The sequence below is a fragment of the Castor canadensis genome, chromosome 17, assembly GCF_047511655.1.
Source record: "Castor canadensis chromosome 17, mCasCan1.hap1v2, whole genome shotgun sequence".
Taxonomy (NCBI): domain Eukaryota; kingdom Metazoa; phylum Chordata; class Mammalia; order Rodentia; family Castoridae; genus Castor; species Castor canadensis.
Window position 1 is genome coordinate 50,198,780 of NC_133402.1, and position 21,290 is coordinate 50,220,069.

General features: G+C 53.3%; 1 protein-coding gene across 8 annotated transcripts in view; it reads right to left on the reverse strand.

The window, feature by feature from the left end:
• The window catches only part of Cacna2d2 (calcium voltage-gated channel auxiliary subunit alpha2delta 2), a 130,180-nt gene that overhangs the window by 14,597 nt on the left and 94,293 nt on the right, over positions 1-21,290 (reverse strand). For all 8 annotated transcript variants that reach the window (XM_020174390.2, XM_074059006.1, XM_020174389.2 and 5 more), the window contains exons 4-13: positions 15,978-16,037; positions 8,960-9,004; positions 5,548-5,689; positions 2,375-2,506; positions 2,127-2,184; positions 1,410-1,460; positions 1,180-1,279; positions 888-1,046; positions 546-653; positions 369-447 (exon numbers count right to left, since the gene is read on the reverse strand). In XM_020174390.2, coding sequence (XP_020029979.2) covers positions 369-447; positions 546-653; positions 888-1,046; positions 1,180-1,279; positions 1,410-1,460; positions 2,127-2,184; positions 2,375-2,506; positions 5,548-5,689; positions 8,960-9,004; positions 15,978-16,037 — 934 coding nt within the window. The remainder of the gene's footprint in view (positions 1-368; positions 448-545; positions 654-887; positions 1,047-1,179; positions 1,280-1,409; positions 1,461-2,126; positions 2,185-2,374; positions 2,507-5,547; positions 5,690-8,959; positions 9,005-15,977; positions 16,038-21,290) is intronic.

The window sequence follows — 21,290 nt, forward strand, 5'->3', positions numbered from 1 at the left end:
AAGGAAGCAGAGCAGAGGTAGTGGGCAGAGATGGGGTGGAGTAAGGATCCTAAAGTCCTTCGTTGTAGGATGGCAGTGACATTCAGAGCCCACCCAGAAGCCAGGCGTAGTGCACAGAAAGATGGATTGATCATTAAACAGACATAGGAGCAGACAAGCTTGGAGACTGATGGACAATGGACAGACAGCCAGATGGGCAGAAAGATGCTCTGTCAGATGGACAAGTAAGAGCCTAGCTGATAGCTTAATGGTCGGCCACATGTATGGCAAGTTAGTGGATGAACAAACAACTGAACATATGGACAGACAGCTGGCGGCAAGACGTGGTAGGCAGGCCCCCTGGTGGCAATATCAGGTGAGGTAGGTACCTTTGTTGGTGCAGGCCATCCACTGCAGGGGTGTGACATCATAGTTGTGCTGCCCCACTGAGAATGTGAATACGCGCACCTGTTAGAGGATTGAGATTACTATTGTGGCCACTCATAGATAGCCCTCCCCTGTCCTGGGCCCAGATCAGGACAGCCCCCACCTGGGTGGAGCCTCACCGTCCGGTTGGGCCAATTGTACTTCTCAAAGACGTCCTGTACACGGTCCTCACCACCATCCGTAAACATCATGATCATCTTATTGCAGTTGGCCCGGGTGATGTTGGACTAGGCAGGGGTGAGTGTGGAGTCAGGTGCCTCCTGCCCCGCCCCCAACCTCGTCCAGTGACAGGGCCTCCCTCCCCATGGTGAGCCTAGCCCTCCTCCCCAACAGCAGATGGTGCTATATGTCCAAGCTGCCTGTTTGGTGCTAACAAGGCCATTCATCTTAATTTCTTTGTGTCACCAAGCCTGGGCCCTTGCCCGCCCCCGGCTGCCCATTGATCTACCCATGGAACTCACGTTCTGCAGCTGGTCAAAGGCATATTCAAAGCCAGCCTTATAACCTGTGGTGCCCTTGGCCACCATGCCCTGTACAGCTTCCTTGAACACCTTCTTGTTACGCACATTGGCCTGTACCAGGTGTGTGAAGCAAGACACAGGCTGCGCCTTCTCGTTGAACTGCAGGGACAGTGGGTGGTAAGTATCCTCAGGCTGGCCAAGGCAGGTAGCTGTTGTACAGGCTGGTGGTGGTCACTGGATCAAGGCAGTGGGGGTGACCAGTTCCCTGCCTGCCTGCCGCCTTGGCACTCACCGAGGCCACATTCACATAGTCATCGTCAGAGAGCGTGTCCAGCATCTCACAGACAGACGTCTTCATCAGCTTCAGAGTCAGGCCACTCACACTGCCGCTCCTGGAGAGGTCAGGCAGCATCCATGTGGGGGAATTCAGGTGTTCTCCCACCCTTTCCCCATGACATTCCCAGGCAGCAGTGTCTAGCTCCAGTCCTGCCCCAGCCCTGCTGGAGCATTGCGGTCACTCACACATCCACGATGATGACCATGTCCTTGGGTGATGAGGCCCCCTGGATATACCTGTCCAGGAAAAGCCTTAGTTAGGGCCAGATACCCCTGGGATCTTGCCAGTCTTTCCTTCCTTCACCCACACATTGATTCATGTGTTTCTACTGACCATCCACTCTACGGGCCAGACAGGGTCTGGACAGTGGAGAGACCACGCTTAATAAAACAGTCCCTGCCCATAATATGAATGATCTGGTCCCTCAGCAAGTCAACAATCACAAGGCGTGGGGGAGTATGTGATCCAGACAAGGGGCAGGAGGCATTCCCCAACTTCACTGGCTTCTCATGTCCTCTACTACAGATGGAGGCCTTAAGGACAGTCTAGCTGTGTGTGGGATAGAGTAGGAAGGTAAGGTCATGGGGTACTGCAGGAGGGGCATAGCAGAGGGCTCACATGGGCAGGGGCTGGCCAACCCTACAGAAGGAACTCCTGCACTGGTCTGATCTCTTAGTCCTGAGAGGGTGGGGATACTGGGTGGTACATGGGGGGCAGAGGCAGCTGGGAGGCCTGTCTGGGTGATGGGATCCATTTTCCAGTGGCAACGATGTGTGAAATGAAAATTGGATAGAGATGGCTGCACCCTGCTTGGAGGCCTGGATATCGGGAGGGAGGGGAGCAGGCAAGAGAAGTGGGGAGCTGAAGGGGTATCCCTGCCCAGCTCCTCCCTGCTTGCTTACCAGGGTCTTCTTCGGACATCGTACAGGTCAATCTTCTTGGGAGCTCGCCAAGGGGTGGCTGTGGGAGGAGAGAAGGTGAGGGGAAATGGCAGGGAATGGCCCAACCCGGGCAGACAGGCCTTGCAGGAATGGCTGGGTCATCTCAGCCTACAGGGTGGCCATCCCACCCCATGCACCCCAGGATGGGTTGACTGGGAGATGGACAAGATGGGGTGCTGGGTAGACAGAGAAGATGAGCTGGAACCTACCTGGATAGTAGCGAGTGACTCCTGTGGCACTGCCAAAGACCTGCCACAGCAGTGTGGGATCTTGCCTGCGATTCTCAATGAATACATTCTCCAGAGCCTCTGTCCAGTTAAGCTCATTGAGGATAATGGTGGCTGGGGGGAGAGGGGATCGAGAGGCTTGGGTGGGGAGTCCTGGCCTGTCCCCTGCTAAACACACTTCTACAACACTCCTGCCCAGGCCCTCCACTTAGAAGGCCTCCCCTGATCTCTGCCTGTCCAGACCCCCTCATGTCCCCATGTCCAGCTGGGGCTATACCAGATTTCTTGGTCCTCATCCCTCTAAGCTGTCAAAGAAAGTACTTAGCCTACCCTCCACCCAGATTCCTCATGAGGAAGCAGGGCAGCTGTGGTCTGTGTCCCTTGGAGAGGAGCTGCCCAGGTGGCAGGGAGCTTTGCGCTGGGCCCCCCATTCAGCATGCTGTCTAGAGCTTGCGGCTGGTCCCCAGGGAACTCACCCACTCAGCATGCACTCCAGGCCGCAGCCACAAGAAAGCAATTAAGGGCCCGCTGATGGGGCTGGAATTATTCAGCTATTAAGGTACCTGATAAGCTGGAAGCCACTCAGCTCCATGATTAATCAACTGGGGCCAGGAGCAGGCAGGGGCAGAGGTGGGGGCTGTTGGAGGGGAGGGGCAGTGCCAGGATCCCACTCCAACACAGGCACATGCACTTGCACACACATGTGCACACATATACAGCCTGCACCCTCAGCAGGTATCCCTGCATCTAACTTCTATGCTTCCAACCAGATGTGTGACCCCTTCCTTTCATACTCACCTGCCCAGCAACCCAGCTGATGCCATAGGTAAGGAGGGGTACATATGTCCATACTTTCATGCCCCTCTGCACCTATAGGAGGTCACTAGTGGGCCCTGCTTTCATATCTTCCTACCATCAATTACCCCACCTTCTAACCCCCAATCCCCATAGTTGTGCCTTTGTAACCCCCTGGGCAGACCCGCCCCTCCATACCTTCATGGGGCAAGGTTCCTCTCAGATGACTGGCCTTCATTCTGCTGACCATTAAACCTGAGCAGGACCCCTGCCCCCTGATTCAGGGCAGCCCCATGTATGTGTGGGGCACAGGGTCATGTGTGCAGTGTACCTGTCCCTGAACACTCAGAAAAATCAGGAGCAGGACTCCTGATTCTGTCAGGAACCATTATTTCTTCCCTTGTTTCCTCTACCTCCGGAGGCTTGGGTGGGGAGCCTCTTCCCAGGTGGAGCCCTGCCACTGTCTGCTCCCCATCTCCATCAAAGACCATTCTAAGTAAGAACCAGAGAAGGCCTTCCAAAGGCTCTGCTCTTTTCAGAGTTGTGATTTATATTGCTGTGGTTGTGCCTGCAACCCAGGGGCCCCACACACTCAGCCAGACCCTCTGTTCCCCCTGCACTGTGGGGCTTTGCCAGTCTGCTGCTCAATTCCCCCACCCTCTGCTCTCGCCCTCTTCTCTGTCTCTGTCTCCCCCTTAACTGACCATCATGTGAAAATAACACACATTTCTAGCATTGGCTCTGCCTATTGAACACTATGCTATGGTCCTGTTTCTGATTTAGAAACTTAGTGAGTTGAACAATTTCTATTTTTCTTTTTGAGGAAAAATAGTCAGGCCTTCCAGCGTTTCACAATACCACCTGCTTTAGAAGTCTGACTGACACATCTGCCCTTCACTGAGCCTCAGTCTTTCCTTGAGAGGCTGGGAGCAAATCATCTTGGAAGCCCCTCTGGCTGCCAGCAGAGGGGTATTCCCAGCTCAGGTCAAGAGCCAAGAGAAGAACTGGGGTGGGGGACAGGGAGGGGTGGAAAGCAGAGTGCTTGCAGCCCAGGGTTTAAACCCCACTATTGCAAAACAAACGAAGAGGATGGCTGTCCTGTGCCTGCTGGTATCTTTTGGCCACATGCTGCCACACATATGCCTGTATTCACTGCAGGACACTCTAATGTAAACATCCCACCCCCAGAAAAGGGCCTGCAACTTGGCCCCATGCACACCCCTGCACCCACATGCACATACTCTCAGATCATGCTGAGTTGGGAAACGGGGACCATGCCCCCTCAGGCAGGCGATTACAGATTTAATTAAAAGTGACACAGTAAATAAAAAACATATAAAATGTAATTTGTGTGGGTAGCGAGGGGTGACTGGGGAGGGTGGTGTGGCTCCTGTTTTAATTAGTGTGCCTGCCTGTGATAGTGCCCCTTGACTGGCTCAAGCAGGTGGCCTGCAGGCAGCCTGTGGGGGGTAAGAGAGAACATCCTCTTCTACCCCCCTGAGGCTTCCCAGAAGGTCTGGCTAACATTGAGGGTGTAGGGGGCTTCCCTGAGGACCCTGGGAGATTCCCTGCATTCTGGAACCTATGTAGTAGCTCTGGAACCTTTGTCCCAAGAACCCCAGCCCAGGAATCCTTGGATTCTGAGGTTGCCCTGCAGGTGCCCATGGATTGTGTCAGAACCTACAGGCCCCAGTGCCTTAAATCCTGCTGCTGAAGCTCCCCACCCAGTGTTTGACATTTAGCCTCCTCTCACTATGACTCCCAAGATCTTCAAGAAGTTCCTTCTCATGTCTGGCAAATCCTTCCAGCTATAGCAAGCTGGTTTCCTCATTGTGTAAAGCTACCTCGTCCCTAAGGCTTGCAATCTTAACCACCCTCTTCCTGAGCCCTCTTAAAGCAATGCCCCACCCCCTTGGCTCTGTGCCAAAGATCATGGTGGTATAATCAGGTTGGTGCCCATGAGAGGGGTAAGTCCCTGTCCCCTAGCCCTTGTGTCCATCCACCTGATGTGTGGCAGCTTCTCAACCACTCCTAATGGGCTCAGGGAATGGGAGAAGGTGGTGAGGAGCTGCTTCAGGGGACTCAGCCCAGCAGCGTGCAGCAGTGTGTGTATATGTGTTCATATGTATGAGAGGCTCAGGGTTTCATAGCCTGCTGAGGGTCAGTGTGAGGCTCTGCCTGTGAGTGGCTGGAGGCCTGAATGTAGGTAAGAATGAGAGGTGAGCATGTGTGACCTTGGGTGGAGGGGACTGGAGGTAGATGGCACTAGCCTTCCATCCCTGGGGACCTGGGAGTGCAGAGGCAGCAGGCCTTGCCCCCATGTGGGTGGGGAAGGCCACCTCGATTGCTGTAACACTCACAGCCTTTGTAGATATCCGTGGGGATCTGCACCGCTGTGTATGAATAGTTGACTTTGTTCTTGAAGTTTGGGTCCTCCATGAAGTCCAGCCTTAGGGTGCTGGTCTTGGATCCCCTCTCCATATCCTCAGTCTCAGGGTCGTCCTGCAGAAAGCACCCCCACCCCCCGCAGTGTCAGGGCTGGAAAATGGTGGGTGGGTTGGACAGCCTAGGGAGGGCCAGAGTCCAGAAGATAGGGGCATCTCAAGGACAGAAGCTATAGCAGTCAGAGACAAAAAGAGATAGATGGAGAGATACAGGGACAGATAGACATAGGTATGGACCCCTCACCAGAAGTCTTGTGACTCCTACCTATCCTTGCCCATTCCACCCATTTGCCAAACCCAAATTCTAAAACCAAACCCAAACTGACCCCTTCCCCATATCTTTGAAAGCCAATTATTAGCAAGGGGGGAGGGGCAAAGAGTGGAGGCAGTTAAAAGGAGAAAGTTGCAGATTTCTGTTTCTAAGGATGTGCCCTGTGCAATCAGAGAGGCTTCAGCAGTCCCTCCTAGGAGCTTTGCACCTCCATGTTCCCCACTGGGTTCCATCCATCCCCCGCATGGAGCTTCTTTTGGCAGTGGGGAAAGGAGCAAGGATACCATCCCAGCTCTAGGCAGCTCTAGGGGCTAAGCTGGGGGGCATGACTGGGGAGAGCTAGGCTGGGGAAGCGGCTAGCACTGAGACCTGGTGACCTCCAGAGGGAGGGTCTGCAGTGCCTGCTAGCAGCAGGACTGTACAGGCCCCCGTTGATTTTCTAAAATGAACTGCAGCCTCCTGACAGGTGCCAATTACGGCATCTCTTGGCCAGGCAGGCTGGGCATGCGCTGTGCACCCCCACCTACCTCCACAGGCTAGTAGGAGTGGGAGTGTGACTACAGTATTGATGCTGCAGCCAAAGGGGGGGCAGGGTCGGGTGCAGGTGTACAAGCAGGGAGGGAAGATGGTGGAGAGAGTGAAGGGGAAGAAAGGGAAAAGCCAGACATAGAGGCAAGGGAGACTTGGCAACTGAGGCAGGGGAGGGAGCAGAGCTGGGGGCTTCAGCCTTGGTAGGAGGAAGCCTGAACAGTAGAACTCTCCACACACTCTCCACTAAACCCCCCAAGAGCCCTATGACCACCTCAGCTCAAGATCAGCTTGTCTCCTCCCCCCCACCCTTGGCCTCATGGGCTGCTGCCCCTCCTGCTCATTGTATTCTGGGCATACCCCACCCCTATGTTCCCACCTCAAGGCATCTGCTGAGGCTATGTCTTGTTTGGAGAAAGGGTGACTATGCCTCTCCACCAGACCAGATATGCTCTGCACATCTCGGGGACACAGCTCTGAAGTGCCTACCTCTTCAGGATGGATTTTAGACAGCAAAATCTAGGCTGTCAGTTGGCTTCCCATGCCCCTCACCCAGTGGACCACCCTCTGCTCTCTCCGGAGGGACCCTCAGAAGCCCTTGGGAGTTGAGTAAAGCCAGGGCAGGCAGATGCTGAGCATCCAGGCCTGAGCAGAGAGCAGAGGCCTGTGAGGTATGTGCCACACACGCTCCACTCCGAGGAGGGGGAGGTGTAGGAGAAGAAAGCCCCCGAAATGTCAGTGGCAGATGAAGGGCGCTGGAAAATTTAATCTCCCAACTTTCCCAACTAATGTGACATTTGGATTCCATTCTGATAAGCTATCAGCTAGTGAACTTTTTCCTTCTTTCTCTTTCCCCCACCCCCACCTTCTGGCTGGTAATTTAAAAGTAAATGGTCTAGAAAGATCTCTAACTGTACCTCTGGCAAAGACTGAAAAAACAAAACAACACAACAAGCAGGGATGAAGGCAAATGTGTGTGTGTTGTTATTTATACTGGGGACTTCTGGCCCAGCCCTGTCTAGAGTGACTCTACCTTACTGGGCAGTCCCAAAGCCCAGCAGATGTTCAAGGAGCTGGGAATAGAGAGTTAGTGATTTAGAGCCAGGGTTAGGGTCCTGGATAGAGTTGGGGGGCTGCTGGGAGTAGGGAGTAAAGAGGGATCTGGTAGGGGGCTGGGCACCAACCTGGCCAGGGAGTCCCTCAGTGCTACCCTGAGCCCAGGGGCTTTGTGCAGTGGGCAACCGCAGTCTCCTGGTTTATATTTAATGCACTGATTGCTAAAATTACAGCCCGCTGCAGAGGGGGGTAAGGAATTAGATTCAGGGTCTAATTAAAGGTTCGCTCTTCATTTGAATTTCAGATTCCAGCTTTAATTTTAGCAACTTCTCTGGGAGCCACGGAGCTCAGCCAAGGGGAAGCACACCTGCTTGAGCCCACCCCCTCTTTCTCAGCCCCCTGCCCTCCCTAAGGCTCTCCTAGTCGAGCCGGGCACTGTGGACCCTGTGCAGGGATCCTCTCCAGCCTTTCTACCTCTTGGTGTCATGGGACACCTCCTGATCACCCCAGGAAAACCCTTCAGGTCTGGAAGGGAAAGGACCTGATCTTGGGTCTTCTGCACCAGCAGGCACAGGTTGGTTCCAAAACACTGCAATATTGTGGCACTTCTGTTTATATAGAAAGCACAGTCTGGTCCTACTACTTTGCTATGAAGTCAGGCAGAGGGACTTGGGCCTTGACAAGTTCAGAAAAAATTATCTACTCCAAATGCCTACATCCTCAGATACTTGTCTTCTCTGTAGCCACCTCCCCCATGATGGCGATACATCTTTTACCAAGTTCTCTAGTGACAAGACCTCAATACCTTACAGGGCATCCTAAACCAATCTCTGCCAGTGACAGACATGGAAGCAGAAGAGAAGTTTGGCTCAGCCCAAGTGCCATTACTACTAGGGAGTGATCCCTAGCTGAACCTCATCTCATCTAGAATGGGTAGAGGAACTGGGCTGCCTCTGCAGCTGGGATGAAACTGAGTGACTCAGGGCCAACCACTCATGGTGGAGCCAGGTTGTGGGTGATCTGCACACCAATGCTGAGTTCCCTACAACCCAGGGAAGGGAGCCTGCCCTGACCTGGAGAAGCACCTGGACATCATGGTGTCTTGCTCCCACCTGCCTACTTCCAGGGAGCCCTCCTCACTGCTCCCTCTTTCCTCTACTCTCCTCATGTTCAGAGCCCCTCTCCATGATGGGACCTGAACTGCTTTGTTTTGTGGGGGAAGAAGTCTAAATGCTCCCTCGCACTGCCCGGGGAGGGTGCCCGGTCTGCCCATACTGTGCAGTGAAGCCCAGCCCATTAGTAGCCACAGAGACACAAACCTGAGGGGGTCAAGGACCTCTAGGGAGTTGTGGGTGGTGGGAGATTGGGGGCCTGCAAGGATGAGCTCAGAATGCTGAGTAACATCTAATTCACTACTGAAACCACTGAGGCCCAGAAGAGGGGGTGTGCCTCTGGCAGAGGTGGGTCACTCACCAGTTCAGCATCGGCTTTGGCGTCATAGTACATGATATCTTCCTCCTGGTGAGGGGAGAAAGGCCTCAGCACTTAACAGCTCAGGGGCTCCTCTGGGACAGAGACCATCCTATCCTCCACCCATAGCCCTAGATGGACTGTTTGAGTCAGTGCTGGGGGTGCCCTACTTCCATCCCCAGGCCTGTCCTCAGGGTCCCTCACAGGCTCCAAGATGATACAGTACCCTGGAATCCCCTGATTCAGGGACCAAGGTCCTGCACCAGAGCCTGGCTTAGAGGTAGGGTCAGGGCTGGCCTGGCTGCTGAGTCGCTGGCTGAGGCAGGATAGGGGAATGAGGAAGAAAGGAAACAGAGCTGAGCCTGGGCAAGAGCAAAATAATGACTTGATGCTGCATCTTCCAATTTCTTCTATTAAAAAGCCTGCTCATTACGGGCATGTACTTATTAATTATCTGTGATTTGTTGTGAAATGCAAAGGGGTTTACACAACAGGAGAGGAAGAAAACAAAGCCCAGCAAAGCCCGGCCCACAGCCTGCCTCCCGGCCCTCACCCGCTTGTGCCCGCCTGCCTGGCCTGGCCTATGCCTGCCCGCCTGCCGCCTGGGTTCTTGGCCATCTGCGCGTCATAATCACTGGCAACCCTGGGGACCCGTAAAACAAACGGGCTAATTTCATGTTTAATGATCTTTAATCAGAACTGAGCATGGCTGACAGAGGCTGCCAGAAGGTGAGCTTGGTGTCAGCGAGTGTCACCCGCTTAGGAGGGGCCACCCCATTCTGCCTCGGTAAGCTCTAGGGCCAGGGTCACTGTCCAAGTCACACCCCCCAGGTGCTCTTCAGCCCCATTTTGTACAGCAATATCCTACAACATGGCCTCAGCAGTCTCTCACTTACTTAGGGCCTGTTTCCTTGTGGCCTGCAAATGAAAGTGGTAACCAAATTTGCTCCCAAGGACCTGCCCACAAATCAGCATGCACAAAGCCAGCACTCACTCTACAAGGGACCGAAGCCACTCCAAGGCTTGGCTGAGGCCCATTTGCTATGTGACCCCATAGCTGTACCATTCTCTCTCTGAGTGAGCCTCAGGCTCCTCATGCACACAGGGGACATCCTGGCCTTAGGCTGCCCAGGTATTGGGTCCGTGGCCATGGTCTGAGGCAGTCAGTATTGGGGAATGTTCTTTTTTTTTGGCATACTGGGGTTTGAACTCAGGACCCTACACTTGCTAGGCAGGCGCTCTTACCACTTGAACCACTCTGCCAGCCTCTCCTGGGGAATGCTTTGGGGAACAGTTCTAGGCTGTCTCCCATCAGGGGTTTTAGGGGTGCACACCACTAGTTGAACATGTTAAGTCCAAGGATTCTAGAACAGTGACTGCATGCTGGGCATCATGCTTGGGCACCATCACAAATGTAAGGCCAAAGGCAACTCCAGTGTCTGAGATGCCTGCTGTGTGCAGCACTTCCTGTGACTCAAACATACAGATGACACCAGGGCAGGGACAAAGAAGGTCTCACACTCTGGCTCCGACCTGCTTTCCCAACTCATCTCCAACCTCATTCACACCCACTACTGCCCACCCATCCATCCAGGAAGACTGGAGCCTAGGTGGGCCAGGGTGGGGGGTGCGGCAGGGCCCAGGCTCTGGGGTGCTGGGCCTTTCCCTGTGCCTGGCTCTGAAAGAAGCACATAATGAAAGCTGACATTACATCAAACACAATAAGGAGTTTCGGTTGATGAAGATCATTCCTGAACACACAAACCCATTAAACTGAGGGGAAAAAATATCAATTCAACACACTTGCAGGCGAAAAGAAAATGTGATTTGTTATCTAAAAGGGGGCTATAAACACGGCTCTGATGCTCTTTCCCTCCATAATGAAAACAGGCAGGCGCTGTGGGAGGACTGCAGATTACAACCTAGGGCTTCACTTGCCAACTTTTTAGGCGAACCTTCTGCAAGGACAGGAAAGGGCACAGGTGGGGGCTGGTCACTCTCAGGCTTCCAGGAGCTCTAGGCTCCCCTCTCAGGCTGTCGCTGGGCCTGCCTGCACCTGGGTCATCTGTGGAATACCCTGGTACACACTTGGGCCACCTCTTCAGCTGCTCCAGTGGCTCTTTCTCTACTTGTTCATTGTGTCATCAGGGACAAAGGGGAGACAGCATACAGGTGACTACAGGTGAAGCTCAGGGTTCTGTAAACTTCCCTGTTCCCCAGGGTTTGGACACAAGTGGGCAGGATTCCTCCCACCACTCCTGCTTTGAGGAGGGTCAGGCTACATCCCTTCCTTGGTTTCCTTGGTAGAGAGAGCATGGGACAGTAGCAGGCAAGGTCACCCATGCAAATGAATTTTAAATACAGCTGTGATTGCTATGCATGTTGTGATGTGGAGTTGGGGGTGTGGCAGGCTAGGATCACCACGGTTGGGATGGGAGGGTCCCCAGGAAAGCCTCTGCATCTGCTTTGGCTTATACAATGCTGGAATGTTCACATTAATGACTTTTTCCTGGGTTAAGCGATAAGGAGGCAGGCTATCTAGTGAGTGACTGTAGGGCCCTTGGTACACTACAGGGTGTTGGGTTCAAATTCTGACCAGGACACAATGACTAAAGACTGAGGCTCAGCCTCAAAGGTCCCAGCCTACAGGCTTGTCCCAGTGGTGCTATAAGAAATCTCAGGAGCCACCCCATGTCGCTGATAAGGCAAAGGTGACAGGTTAAATCCTGCAGACTCAATGGGCTCTGGATCTCTACCTATGTTTTGTAAAATCAAGATATGCCTCTTCTGAGGGTACAAAGAGGACAGGGAGCTGCTCCAGGGGGTCAACTCCACAGCCCATAGGAGAGGCTGAATGTGGAAAAGGTACCCCCTCCCTCCAAGATGGGTGAAACAGGTGTCTTTTTTTTTTTTACATACTGGGGTTTAAACTCAGAGCCTCAGGCTTGGTAGGCAGGCACTCTACCACTAGCCACTCCACCAGTGAAACACCCCCTTCCTTTGTTCCCTGATATCTTAGGGGCCTTTTGCTCAAACTTGGCAAAGAGTGGAGAAATCCCTTCCCCCAGCTCATACACATGATCCTCAACATGAACCTGTGTAATTAGGTGATGGGTGAGGGGTAGGGCTGTGTGTGTGTGTGTGTGTTTGTGTGTATGTGTTTGTGTGAGTGTGTGTAAGCACATATGACATAGCTGCTTCCTTAGCAGGAGCCAAGCCCGAGAGAGGGCACAAGGGGTTGGCAGTTGGGTTACAGGGTGAGGAAGAGCCTGGATAAGCGGTGGCATAGCACTTGTTATCCAGGTTTGGTGTTCTGCAAAGTGGCTGCCAAGGGTGGCCAGATACAACTGCTGCCTGTCCCCCAGCCTCCTGATCAGGGACCAGGGCAGCCAACATCAGTGAGGACGCATGGCCTTCCTGCCCTGGCCCACTGCCAGTTGAGCTCAGCCAAGAAGACTGTTTTCTGAGAGAGCCATCTGTCACTGGCTTGGCAGAGAGGCTGGTAGCAGGCCCTATGGTTTGGTCAGACTCTTAGGCAGGGGAGGCCACCTGTCCTGTCCAGCCAGCTCTTTTGGTCTGGCCCTGCCTTCACAGCCCTTCTTCCAGATTCCCCAGGCAGAGCTACCTTCCCCAGCAGACTCCCCAGGGTAGAGATGCTTCTTCCATTAGACTCCCAGGGCATAGTTTCGTCTCCTACTATAGGTCTTGGTGTTGGCATTGAGGTCCTGGAGCCAATGGTCTGCTCTCCTTCCACCACCTATGCACTGGCCCAGCTACTCCCTGGGGGTGGTTTAGGTGGCACACAATGCTGGCAGCATGTGGTATTGGCATCAGCATCATCCGACAGGTGGCCCATTTTCATCTGCCCTAAGTGTTATGGGCACCAGAGCAACTGCTGCCTGTCTGCACAGCCATGGGGGGTGCTGCCTGCTAATCACAGCCTTGGTTTCCCTAGTGTCCAAGGGTTTGGACAAAGATGTAGCTATACTTTCCCTGCCCCTGCTATGGCCAAGTGTGTAGGGTCAGGGCCTAAGACTAGAGGAGGGAAGAGGGAATTTTTGTCCTCTCCACCCATTGCCCCCTTGATCTCATCCCAGCTCGGATCCTGCAGACTCTGGGATCCTGTAAGTCCCCAGAAGGTGTCAGTGGGGTTATGTATGGATGTGGAATACCATTGCTGTCTTCATCAGAGGTCTGCATGTCTGACCATCCCTGGGGAAGCCTGCGCTTGAGGCTGGGATTGTGACAAAGGCCAGATGTTTCTCCTGAATGCAGAGAATGAATGTGGTTCCTTGTCTGTCACCTTCTGGAGGTTGTTGGGAAGGACATAGTTTCAGGGTGGGTTGTGCTTGGAAGGCACAAAACACTATCCCTTCCCTAGCCTCAGTCCCTGAAGCCCCTGGCATGGATAGCCCCTCCTGCAGTTCTGCTGCCAGATCTGACAGCCTGGCAGCACTGGCCAAAGTGTGGGCTAATGGGTTACCATTCGCACTAATGCTTCGTGGCCTGGCAGTCTCAGCAGCAGCACAGATTGCCGGGAAGAAGGGAATGACTACAGCCCTCCCACCTGAGTATATCAGGCAGTGGAACTGACAACAGGCAGACATGCTAACTGACTAGGGAGGGAAGCATTGGGCAGACAAGGCAGGGCCCAGCTGTCCCTAGGATCAGTGCTGTCTGTGGTCACACCCATAGCTTCAGCATCACTAATCAAGCTGGGCAGAGGCATGCAGCCAGAGCCCACTCCTGCTTTAACTCAGGACAGAAGCAACCAGGTCATGTATGGCCAGTGATGCACCCATATCATCACTGACTTGGCACCTGTCCAGACTGGCATGTGGATTGACCCCTTGGTGCCATGTCTGAGTTGACAGACAATACCACTGCCAGCCAGTTCTTTGCCAAATGAGGAAAACAAGGACTCACCTGTGTCCCAAGGGGATTGTTTCCCAGTATGCAAGAGTGGGTCTTCAAATAACATCTCTTAACCTCCCCTGGGTATCCCTGAGTTCCAGCCTTCCTTCCTTAGGGTCCACCCTGCCTCAAATAAACTGCTCCTCCCTCAGAAAGTGGCTGAAATTCAGGGGCCAAGGGTTTGGCAGGAAAATTCTGGAAAATCCTAGGTTTTCTGCAGAATCAGGAAGAAAAACAGGTTTGGGACTATGGTAAACTCTTTGTGTCCTTATTTGGGCCTGGACTGGAGGCCAGAAAGAGAAAGAGAGCCTGGAGAAAGAGAGCCTGTCAGAGGGCAATTCTTCTAATTTCCTTATTTCCCTGACTCTTCCACATGCCTGTTTGTGGGGGAGGGGAGGAAGCCAATGTTCAGGAACAAATGAGGGGACCAAGCAGGATCTGAGAATCCTGGGTGCCCGGATGACAGAGGGGCTGATGAGCTGGGAAGAGAAAGTAGCTTCAGATGAGCTGGGCCTCTGGAGGAATGAAGGGTGTTCCAGGTAGAAACTGAAACGAGCAAAGGCCCAGGGGTGGGAAGGGGCCCAGAGTGAAGTGTTCAGTGTAGTGGAGCCAGGAGGAGGGATCAGAAAGGGTAGAAGTGATCAGACCCTGGGCCGTGAGTGCAGGATCAGGGCTGGGCCTTGCCGTTGCAGCTGCCAGGCAGGGGCTATTTGTAGGTAGCAGCATGCTCTGAATGGTGAGTGAGAGCTAGTGGCTACGGTGATGTGTACCTCTGATGAAGGGGCTGAGGAGGCACAGGGCCAGGGATGGGTATAGCACTGGAGTGGGGAGGGGAAGAAAGATAAGTCCTCAGGTTCCTGGGGTTGGGCACTGATTTAGGGAATCACTAACTCATTTGTTTGTTCATTAAGAAAAAAAAAAATCTTCTCAGGCTCGGGGTGTGATCAGTGGTAGAACATTTGCCTAGCACATTTCAAGGCCCTGGGCTCCATCCCCAGCACTGAAAAGAAATTGTCTATTGTCTCCAATCACACATGAACTCCTTGAGGGCAGCACCCAGCAACTACCAGGTAGCAAAGGAAGAGAGGCCTAGTGTCAGCAAGGCAGGGCAGGCTCAGGGTGGCACAGGGAGAAGAGGGGCAGTCTGAGGAGCAGGCTTAGGGGACTATATCATAGCTGGCATCTAATAGCCAGTTAAGAATCTTGGCCACCAACAGATAAACTTCAGGTAGCTGTACTTACTGTGTGCTCATTTTTCCTCAGGTAAGTAGGAATAATAGCCCTACCAGGTTCATGGGGCAGATGGGCTTAGACATGCCTGGCCCAGAGTTGGAGAGAAGCACATCCCCACCGTCTGAATTGGTCCCTGGGTCCCAGGGCTGCTCTTAATACCACTTCCCACCCCTCCCCATATTTAGCAGGGAACCCACCAAAAGTCACGGTTCAGACACAAGTTGCTCTGCCAGCTGGTATGATCCTGAGGGTTCATCATCCCTTGTACCAGTGCTACTCCAAGCTTGGGAATCACCTTGCCTCAGTCTGACACTAAGCTGACATGAAGGGTTAGCTGCATTCAGTCCTAGCCAAGAACTGGCTAGTGGGGGATGCCCTCCCTCCCCCACACTCGGGGCTCTCTGCTCCCAGAACTTTGGACTCTACTTCAAGGTATTTGAGCCCTTCTGAGCTCTCATGGTGGAAGGAGAAGCATTTGCGACTGTAGCAGCGTGGTACTCTGGGCTCAGCCTGATGGCCTCCTGGGAGGACAGGCTGCTGTTCAGTGCAGGAAAGAGGATACAGACAAAACCTTTTCCCAGTGTCTCTTCCAGGTCACAGCATTAAAGTCTCAGACCAGTCCTGAGGTCAAGAGGCTATTTTGACCTAAGAGCTCTCTAAGAATTGGAGTTCCCGCTTTGGGGAGAGCTGCTTTAGAGAAGCCTGTCCACTCACTGGACACCCCATTACTCCTATGGAATGATGAGGTGCTCATATCTACATCACATAACCCCAGCACTGAGGAGGAATCTGGAATTTTTGCTACATGCTCTGCTCCCCCTTCCCTGCATGTTCCCCCAGCCCCCCAGCCTGGGAAAGGTGCTACGGTTCTTACCTTGATGTTGTCCTGCCAGTGGTGGGCTTTCTGGAAATTCTCTGCAGCATCAGCCAGTCTCTGAGGGACAGAGAAAGGAGGTCAGAGGCTAAGGCAGGCTGCCTCCCCATGTCTACCCCAAAGCCTTCTCCATTTCCAGCACTCCCTGGGGCCAGGCCAGCTCAGGGCTTCCCTTCCCCTCATCCCATCAGACCCTCAGAAATTTCTCAGCTCATACAGTGCCAAGCTTGCTGAGAGGGCACCTCCCTGACCATGACTGGGTCCCCACAGGAGAGGAGACGCCTACACAGATGGCCCAAGTGCCTTCTCATGGGACTCCCTGCATTTCTGCCCAAAGGATAACAGAGGTGTCCCAGGCCTGGCCAAACCCCAGTGCCACCCTCTACCCCCTACAGGTAGTGTCACCCTACCCATCTAAGGGTGAAGCCCTACAAGTAACTGAATGCTTCAATGTGCTCCTTTGCCCTAGCCTGTCCAGTTGCAGCAAGAAATACCCATAGCCCACCTCTGCCTTCCCAGGCCCACTGCCCCTCTCCCAGGTTTTCTGAGTTCCTTCCCACAGGGCTTCTGAGTCCTCTAGCCATGTGAATCTGATACTGGTTCCAAGGCCTTTGCCAATGAAGTCCGTGCCTGTGGACAGAGTGCCTCTGAGATTATAGCTGTGTACACGTCTGTGCCACACCTGCCACTGGGCATCTCAATGCCAGACTATGCTATGTGTGGAGATGTGACAGACTCAGCTCTGCTTCTCACAGATTGTGGTCTGGGGTGAGAAAGTGCCACATAACTGGGCAGAATCACCAGGGCAGGAGTAGCTGAGGTGTGGGAGGCTCAGTGCTGTTGGTACTGGGCACATTAGAAAGGCATGTGGAGTAGGCACTGGGACTCAGCCACCCTCTGGGCCCAAACATGGGCCAGTAATGGATGCTGTCCCTCAGGAAGTTTTGTGGCTCCCAAAGATGAGTCTGGCCCCCTGGGGCTTCCTACAGAACTATGTGTAATGATGTCCTATGAATCCTAATGACAGCTGTCACCGTGATGTGGCCACACATTGCATGCCAAGCCCTCCTCTGGCCAGTGACACATATGTACCTGTTACCGTTCACAATGTGCCTGTCAGGGCACTATTATGTCCAATCCTTAGATGAGGATACCCAGACATGCAACAGTGAGCAGCCTCCCTAGGACACAAGGCAAATCTGGGTCAGGAGAGGGCCCAGACCCAGCCATCACCATTGCATTCGCCTTACTCAGCCAATGACCAGGTCCAAAGACCATCCCCAGTACAGCCCACTGTGTCTAGTATTTCCTCACTCTGGCCCCACCTATCCCATGGGTGGAGTTACCATTTTGCCTCCAGCCCTCCAACCTTATTCAGAAGGCCCCAGCCCCTTGGTATTCAGGTCACCTTGTCCCCATCCATCAGTCTGGGCCCCATGTGGCAGGTAGACCCCAGAGGAGAGGGTCTAATAAAGCCTGACAGCTGCCTGTTAAGGGAAAATGGGAGTCAGGACATGGATATCAGCTTTTCCTCCTTTGAAGCATAGGACAGGGTCAAGGAGGGCCCCCATGTAGAGCTGTGGCCATCACTCTCCTGGGGCACGATGTCACTCCCAGCAGCTAGAGGGGTTGTCAGAGCCATCCCTACTTCTGCTGGCCCACACTGTCCTTTGCCCCCCTAACTTATTCTCATACTCCTGGGACTTCAGTGATTACAGACTTTTCTGCTCCATGAAATTGAAATCTCACATGTCTTACCTCCAACCCTTTCCCCCTCCTAAGCCTCTGAAAACTTCCCTGGGATGACCTTAACCTCCCTGAGCTGCACCACCCCCTCTTGGAACAGGCCCATTCACATTAGAACCTCTGTCTCCTACTTTGAAAACTTGACATCACTCAAATCACCTATTGTTCACCCCCACTCCTCAGCTTAAGCTATCCTGCTCTAGAAATCTTGTCCTTCTGCATCTGCTCCCTACCAAACACCTGAAGCCTTATCTCAGAGAGTATATCTAGATGATCAAGTGGCTGTCCCCTGTCCCCAAAGACTTCAGTAGCTCCTATTGCTCCGCATGTAAAGGCAAAGATTTCTTGAGGCCCTGGTGGGCCCACCTGTGCCTGACTCCTGTTTTTCCTTTTCTATTCTGAGGCCTCGTCTTGGCCCAAACCACAAATATCCCCCAGCCTCCAGCTCTCCAGATGAGGCTCCCAATTCATAAGCCTACAGTGTCCTTCTGTGGAGGACAATATTGTGTGTCATGTACGGTTAACACTTGTCACTCATGTTACCTACTTTGTAAGTACCAAGCGCTGCACTTGGACTGGAAGATCTGTGAAGCCCAGGCAGCCCCCGAGGGTACACCTCAGGGGAGAGCCTTGGGCAATCACTGTGTCCTCCTTCCCTTACCTAGTGGCTCACTACCTTCCCAGGAACCCAGATCTAGCTCAGAGTAGGCCTGGAGCTCACATGGGGTTCTGCTGAGGCCATTGCCCTTCACAGTGGCAGAGTGTGGGAACCAAATTAGTATTCTTGCCATAGAAAGGTCACAGGGTATCTGGGGATGCACATACAAAGCGACAATACTGGAAGTCTCCAAACTGAACCATGGAAGGGGTCCCTTCCACTTCTACTTCCAGCCCTGGCCAGGGTGTGTCAGCTCTTTCACCCTGTCAGAGCTCAGCTCTGACCCAGGGATTCACAGACTCCAAGAAATGCCAACCCCCCCAGAACTTAGTAGACAAGGGGGGGGTGCCCAGCTCCCAGCTTCCTGCTCATGGGTCCTGTGGGCTCGAAGGACCCTGGTCAACCCGCTGACTCGTGAATAACGGCATCGCAAGAGCCACAGTGAAAGGATTACTTTTAATCCTCAGTAATGATCAAGCCATTATTATTTTTTTGGTGTTACAGATCAATCAGTCCATCCCTGGGTGCTGGACGTGTGGAAACTGCTAAACAGGCAGGCCTGGTGGTGCGGGAAGAAGGGCCAGGCAGGGGGATAGGAGTGGAGTGGGCAGGCTATGATGTTCAAGGTCCCATGAGATCTGAAGGTGAGAAGGTAGGCATGAGGGGCCCTGAGCGGAGATCCCAGCTTGGGACCTGGGTTCAAAGTGGCTTTCTCAAGCAGTGGTTTCCCTACTCAGGCTGTGAATTAGAGGTAGTAACTGTACCTACTTAGAGGGCAGCTAAGTTCTTGGCAGCCCTCTTCTGCCAACTCCAGTAGCTGCCCATAGGTGGTTTGCCTACTAGCACTTCTCCAGCAGGCTCTTGTCCACTCTGGGTCTTCCTCTCTTATCTATTCTTTCTGCCTGGTCAGCCCTATCAGACTGTGTCATCTTCTCTGGAAGCTTCTTTTTGCCATTGTCTAGCCTGTGGTTTTTCCCTTCCCTCTGCCCGGCAGGGCATGTCCCAGGCAGGGACCTCAAGCTTAGCCCCACCTTCCTGTCTCATGACAGGAAGGACCTCCTCCTGTCTCATGAGGACCTCCTGTCCTCATGTAGCCCGAAACAGTCAAGCCTGCTCAGGGATGGCTGGGAGGCTATCTCGCCCTGCCCCAAAGTTCATCCTCCTAGTATTTCCCTCCCATCTCTTCTGGGTCCTTCTGATGGACCAGGAACAGACAGGCCGAGTCAAGAGGAGAACCTACCAGGATGCCTGGCAGAGTAGAGGCCAAGCTGTAGTACCTGGTCCTGTCTTCCTGCTCTCAGACCCCTGCAAGTGCTGCTCCCTCCCTATTCCCTTCAGCCCAGGCCTCTCTAATCTGGTTTGCTCTCTCACCCTTGCCCACTCTCTGACCCCTGCTAGGCACCCCACCTGTCCCAATGATGCCACTCAGGGAACCCTCTGTATGCCTGCCTTCCCTTGAACTCTTGAGCTTGGTGGGGGCAGTGGTTGGTGGTTAACAGTAACCTGCCCCTGGTATATAGCAGATGCGTAATGAAAGTCTGCTAACTCAAGATCAGGGAGTCTGGATCTGTGTAGAGATCGGGGATTGAGCCTTGCCTGGCTAGGTGTATACGCTAGTTATCTGGTTTGACCTCTCTGAGACTCTTTTCCTCACCACTTCCTGGTGGGTGAGGGCTGCCTAGGAGGATGCTGCTGTTATGAAGTCACAGATGGTGCCTTGCTTGGCTTGTGATGTCCCCATCATGGTCATGGCATTGGAGGGAACCATGGTGGGATTGCTGAGCAGGGCTGCTCATAGCCACATCTGTCATGATAACAGCAGGCATTTCAGAGGCAATTATCAGAGAGTTTCACTTAATAATCAATTTCCCTCAGTAACAGGAGACTTTCCTACAAGAAAAAGCAAGAAAGAAGAGGACTGGCAGTGCCACTGGGCTGGGGACAATACTCCCCTGAGGAGTGGCCCCTTTACTATTACCTTCAAATTTCACTAAGTTAAACATCTTTAGCTTCTGGGAAGTGAGACAGACAATTGAGTGAGATATGGGACCGAGGGCCATGGTGGCCTCCCCTCACAGGCCAACACTTGGAGGGTAAGGGCCTCTGAGTGCTGGGAGGAGATGGGCTTGGTTGTTAAGGGACTGGAGACCTCAGGCGTGCCAACCTCTTAAAGAGCCTGCTTCTTTTCCCAGGCTGGGTGCTACTCACTTCTCTGCCTCCACTATTCCTCTTCACCTGGGAGTCTTTCACCTGATGGCTCTGGGCAACTGCCCATCAAATAGCACTTGTTCAACTGTATGCCCAGAATGAAAGATTTTAAGAGTTTTTGGTCTTTATCAGTTATAAGTATTCCTGCTGCCAAGTGGGTATGAGAGGCTTAGAATAAAAGGCTGAGAACTCATGGGGTGAGTTCCCAGGATGTTGATATCTGGGACACTGGGGGTTAAGCCAGGTGGAAACTGTGATGGAGGGGAGCTCTGAGGTGGAGGCCAAGGTCAGTAAGCCCAGAGCAGAGTGCCAGCACCACGTAGTTGTCCTGAGAACACTGCAGGAGGTCTGTGAGGAAGGTAATAATGACAGGCTAGCTAACACTAGACAGTCTAGCTAACACTAGACCCGCCCTGGCACCTACCCTCAGCCAACGCTGCGGATAATCTGGTTCCAAGTAAAGGACTGCAGGATTCCCAAGAAGGGGATTCTTTTGCAGCTGAGGGGACTGAGGCTCAGGGCATTTGTATCAATGCCCCAGGTCCTGGTAAGGAAGTGGTGGAGAGGGCATCCCCAGGCCTACCTGGCACCAAAGCCCAGCAGTGTTGGACAGCAAATGCCCCAGGGATAGAGCTGGTCTGGCAAGGTGGGGCCTGGTTGATTGGGCTCAGCTATCCTTCAGCTCCCTCCTTTGCCTTTCA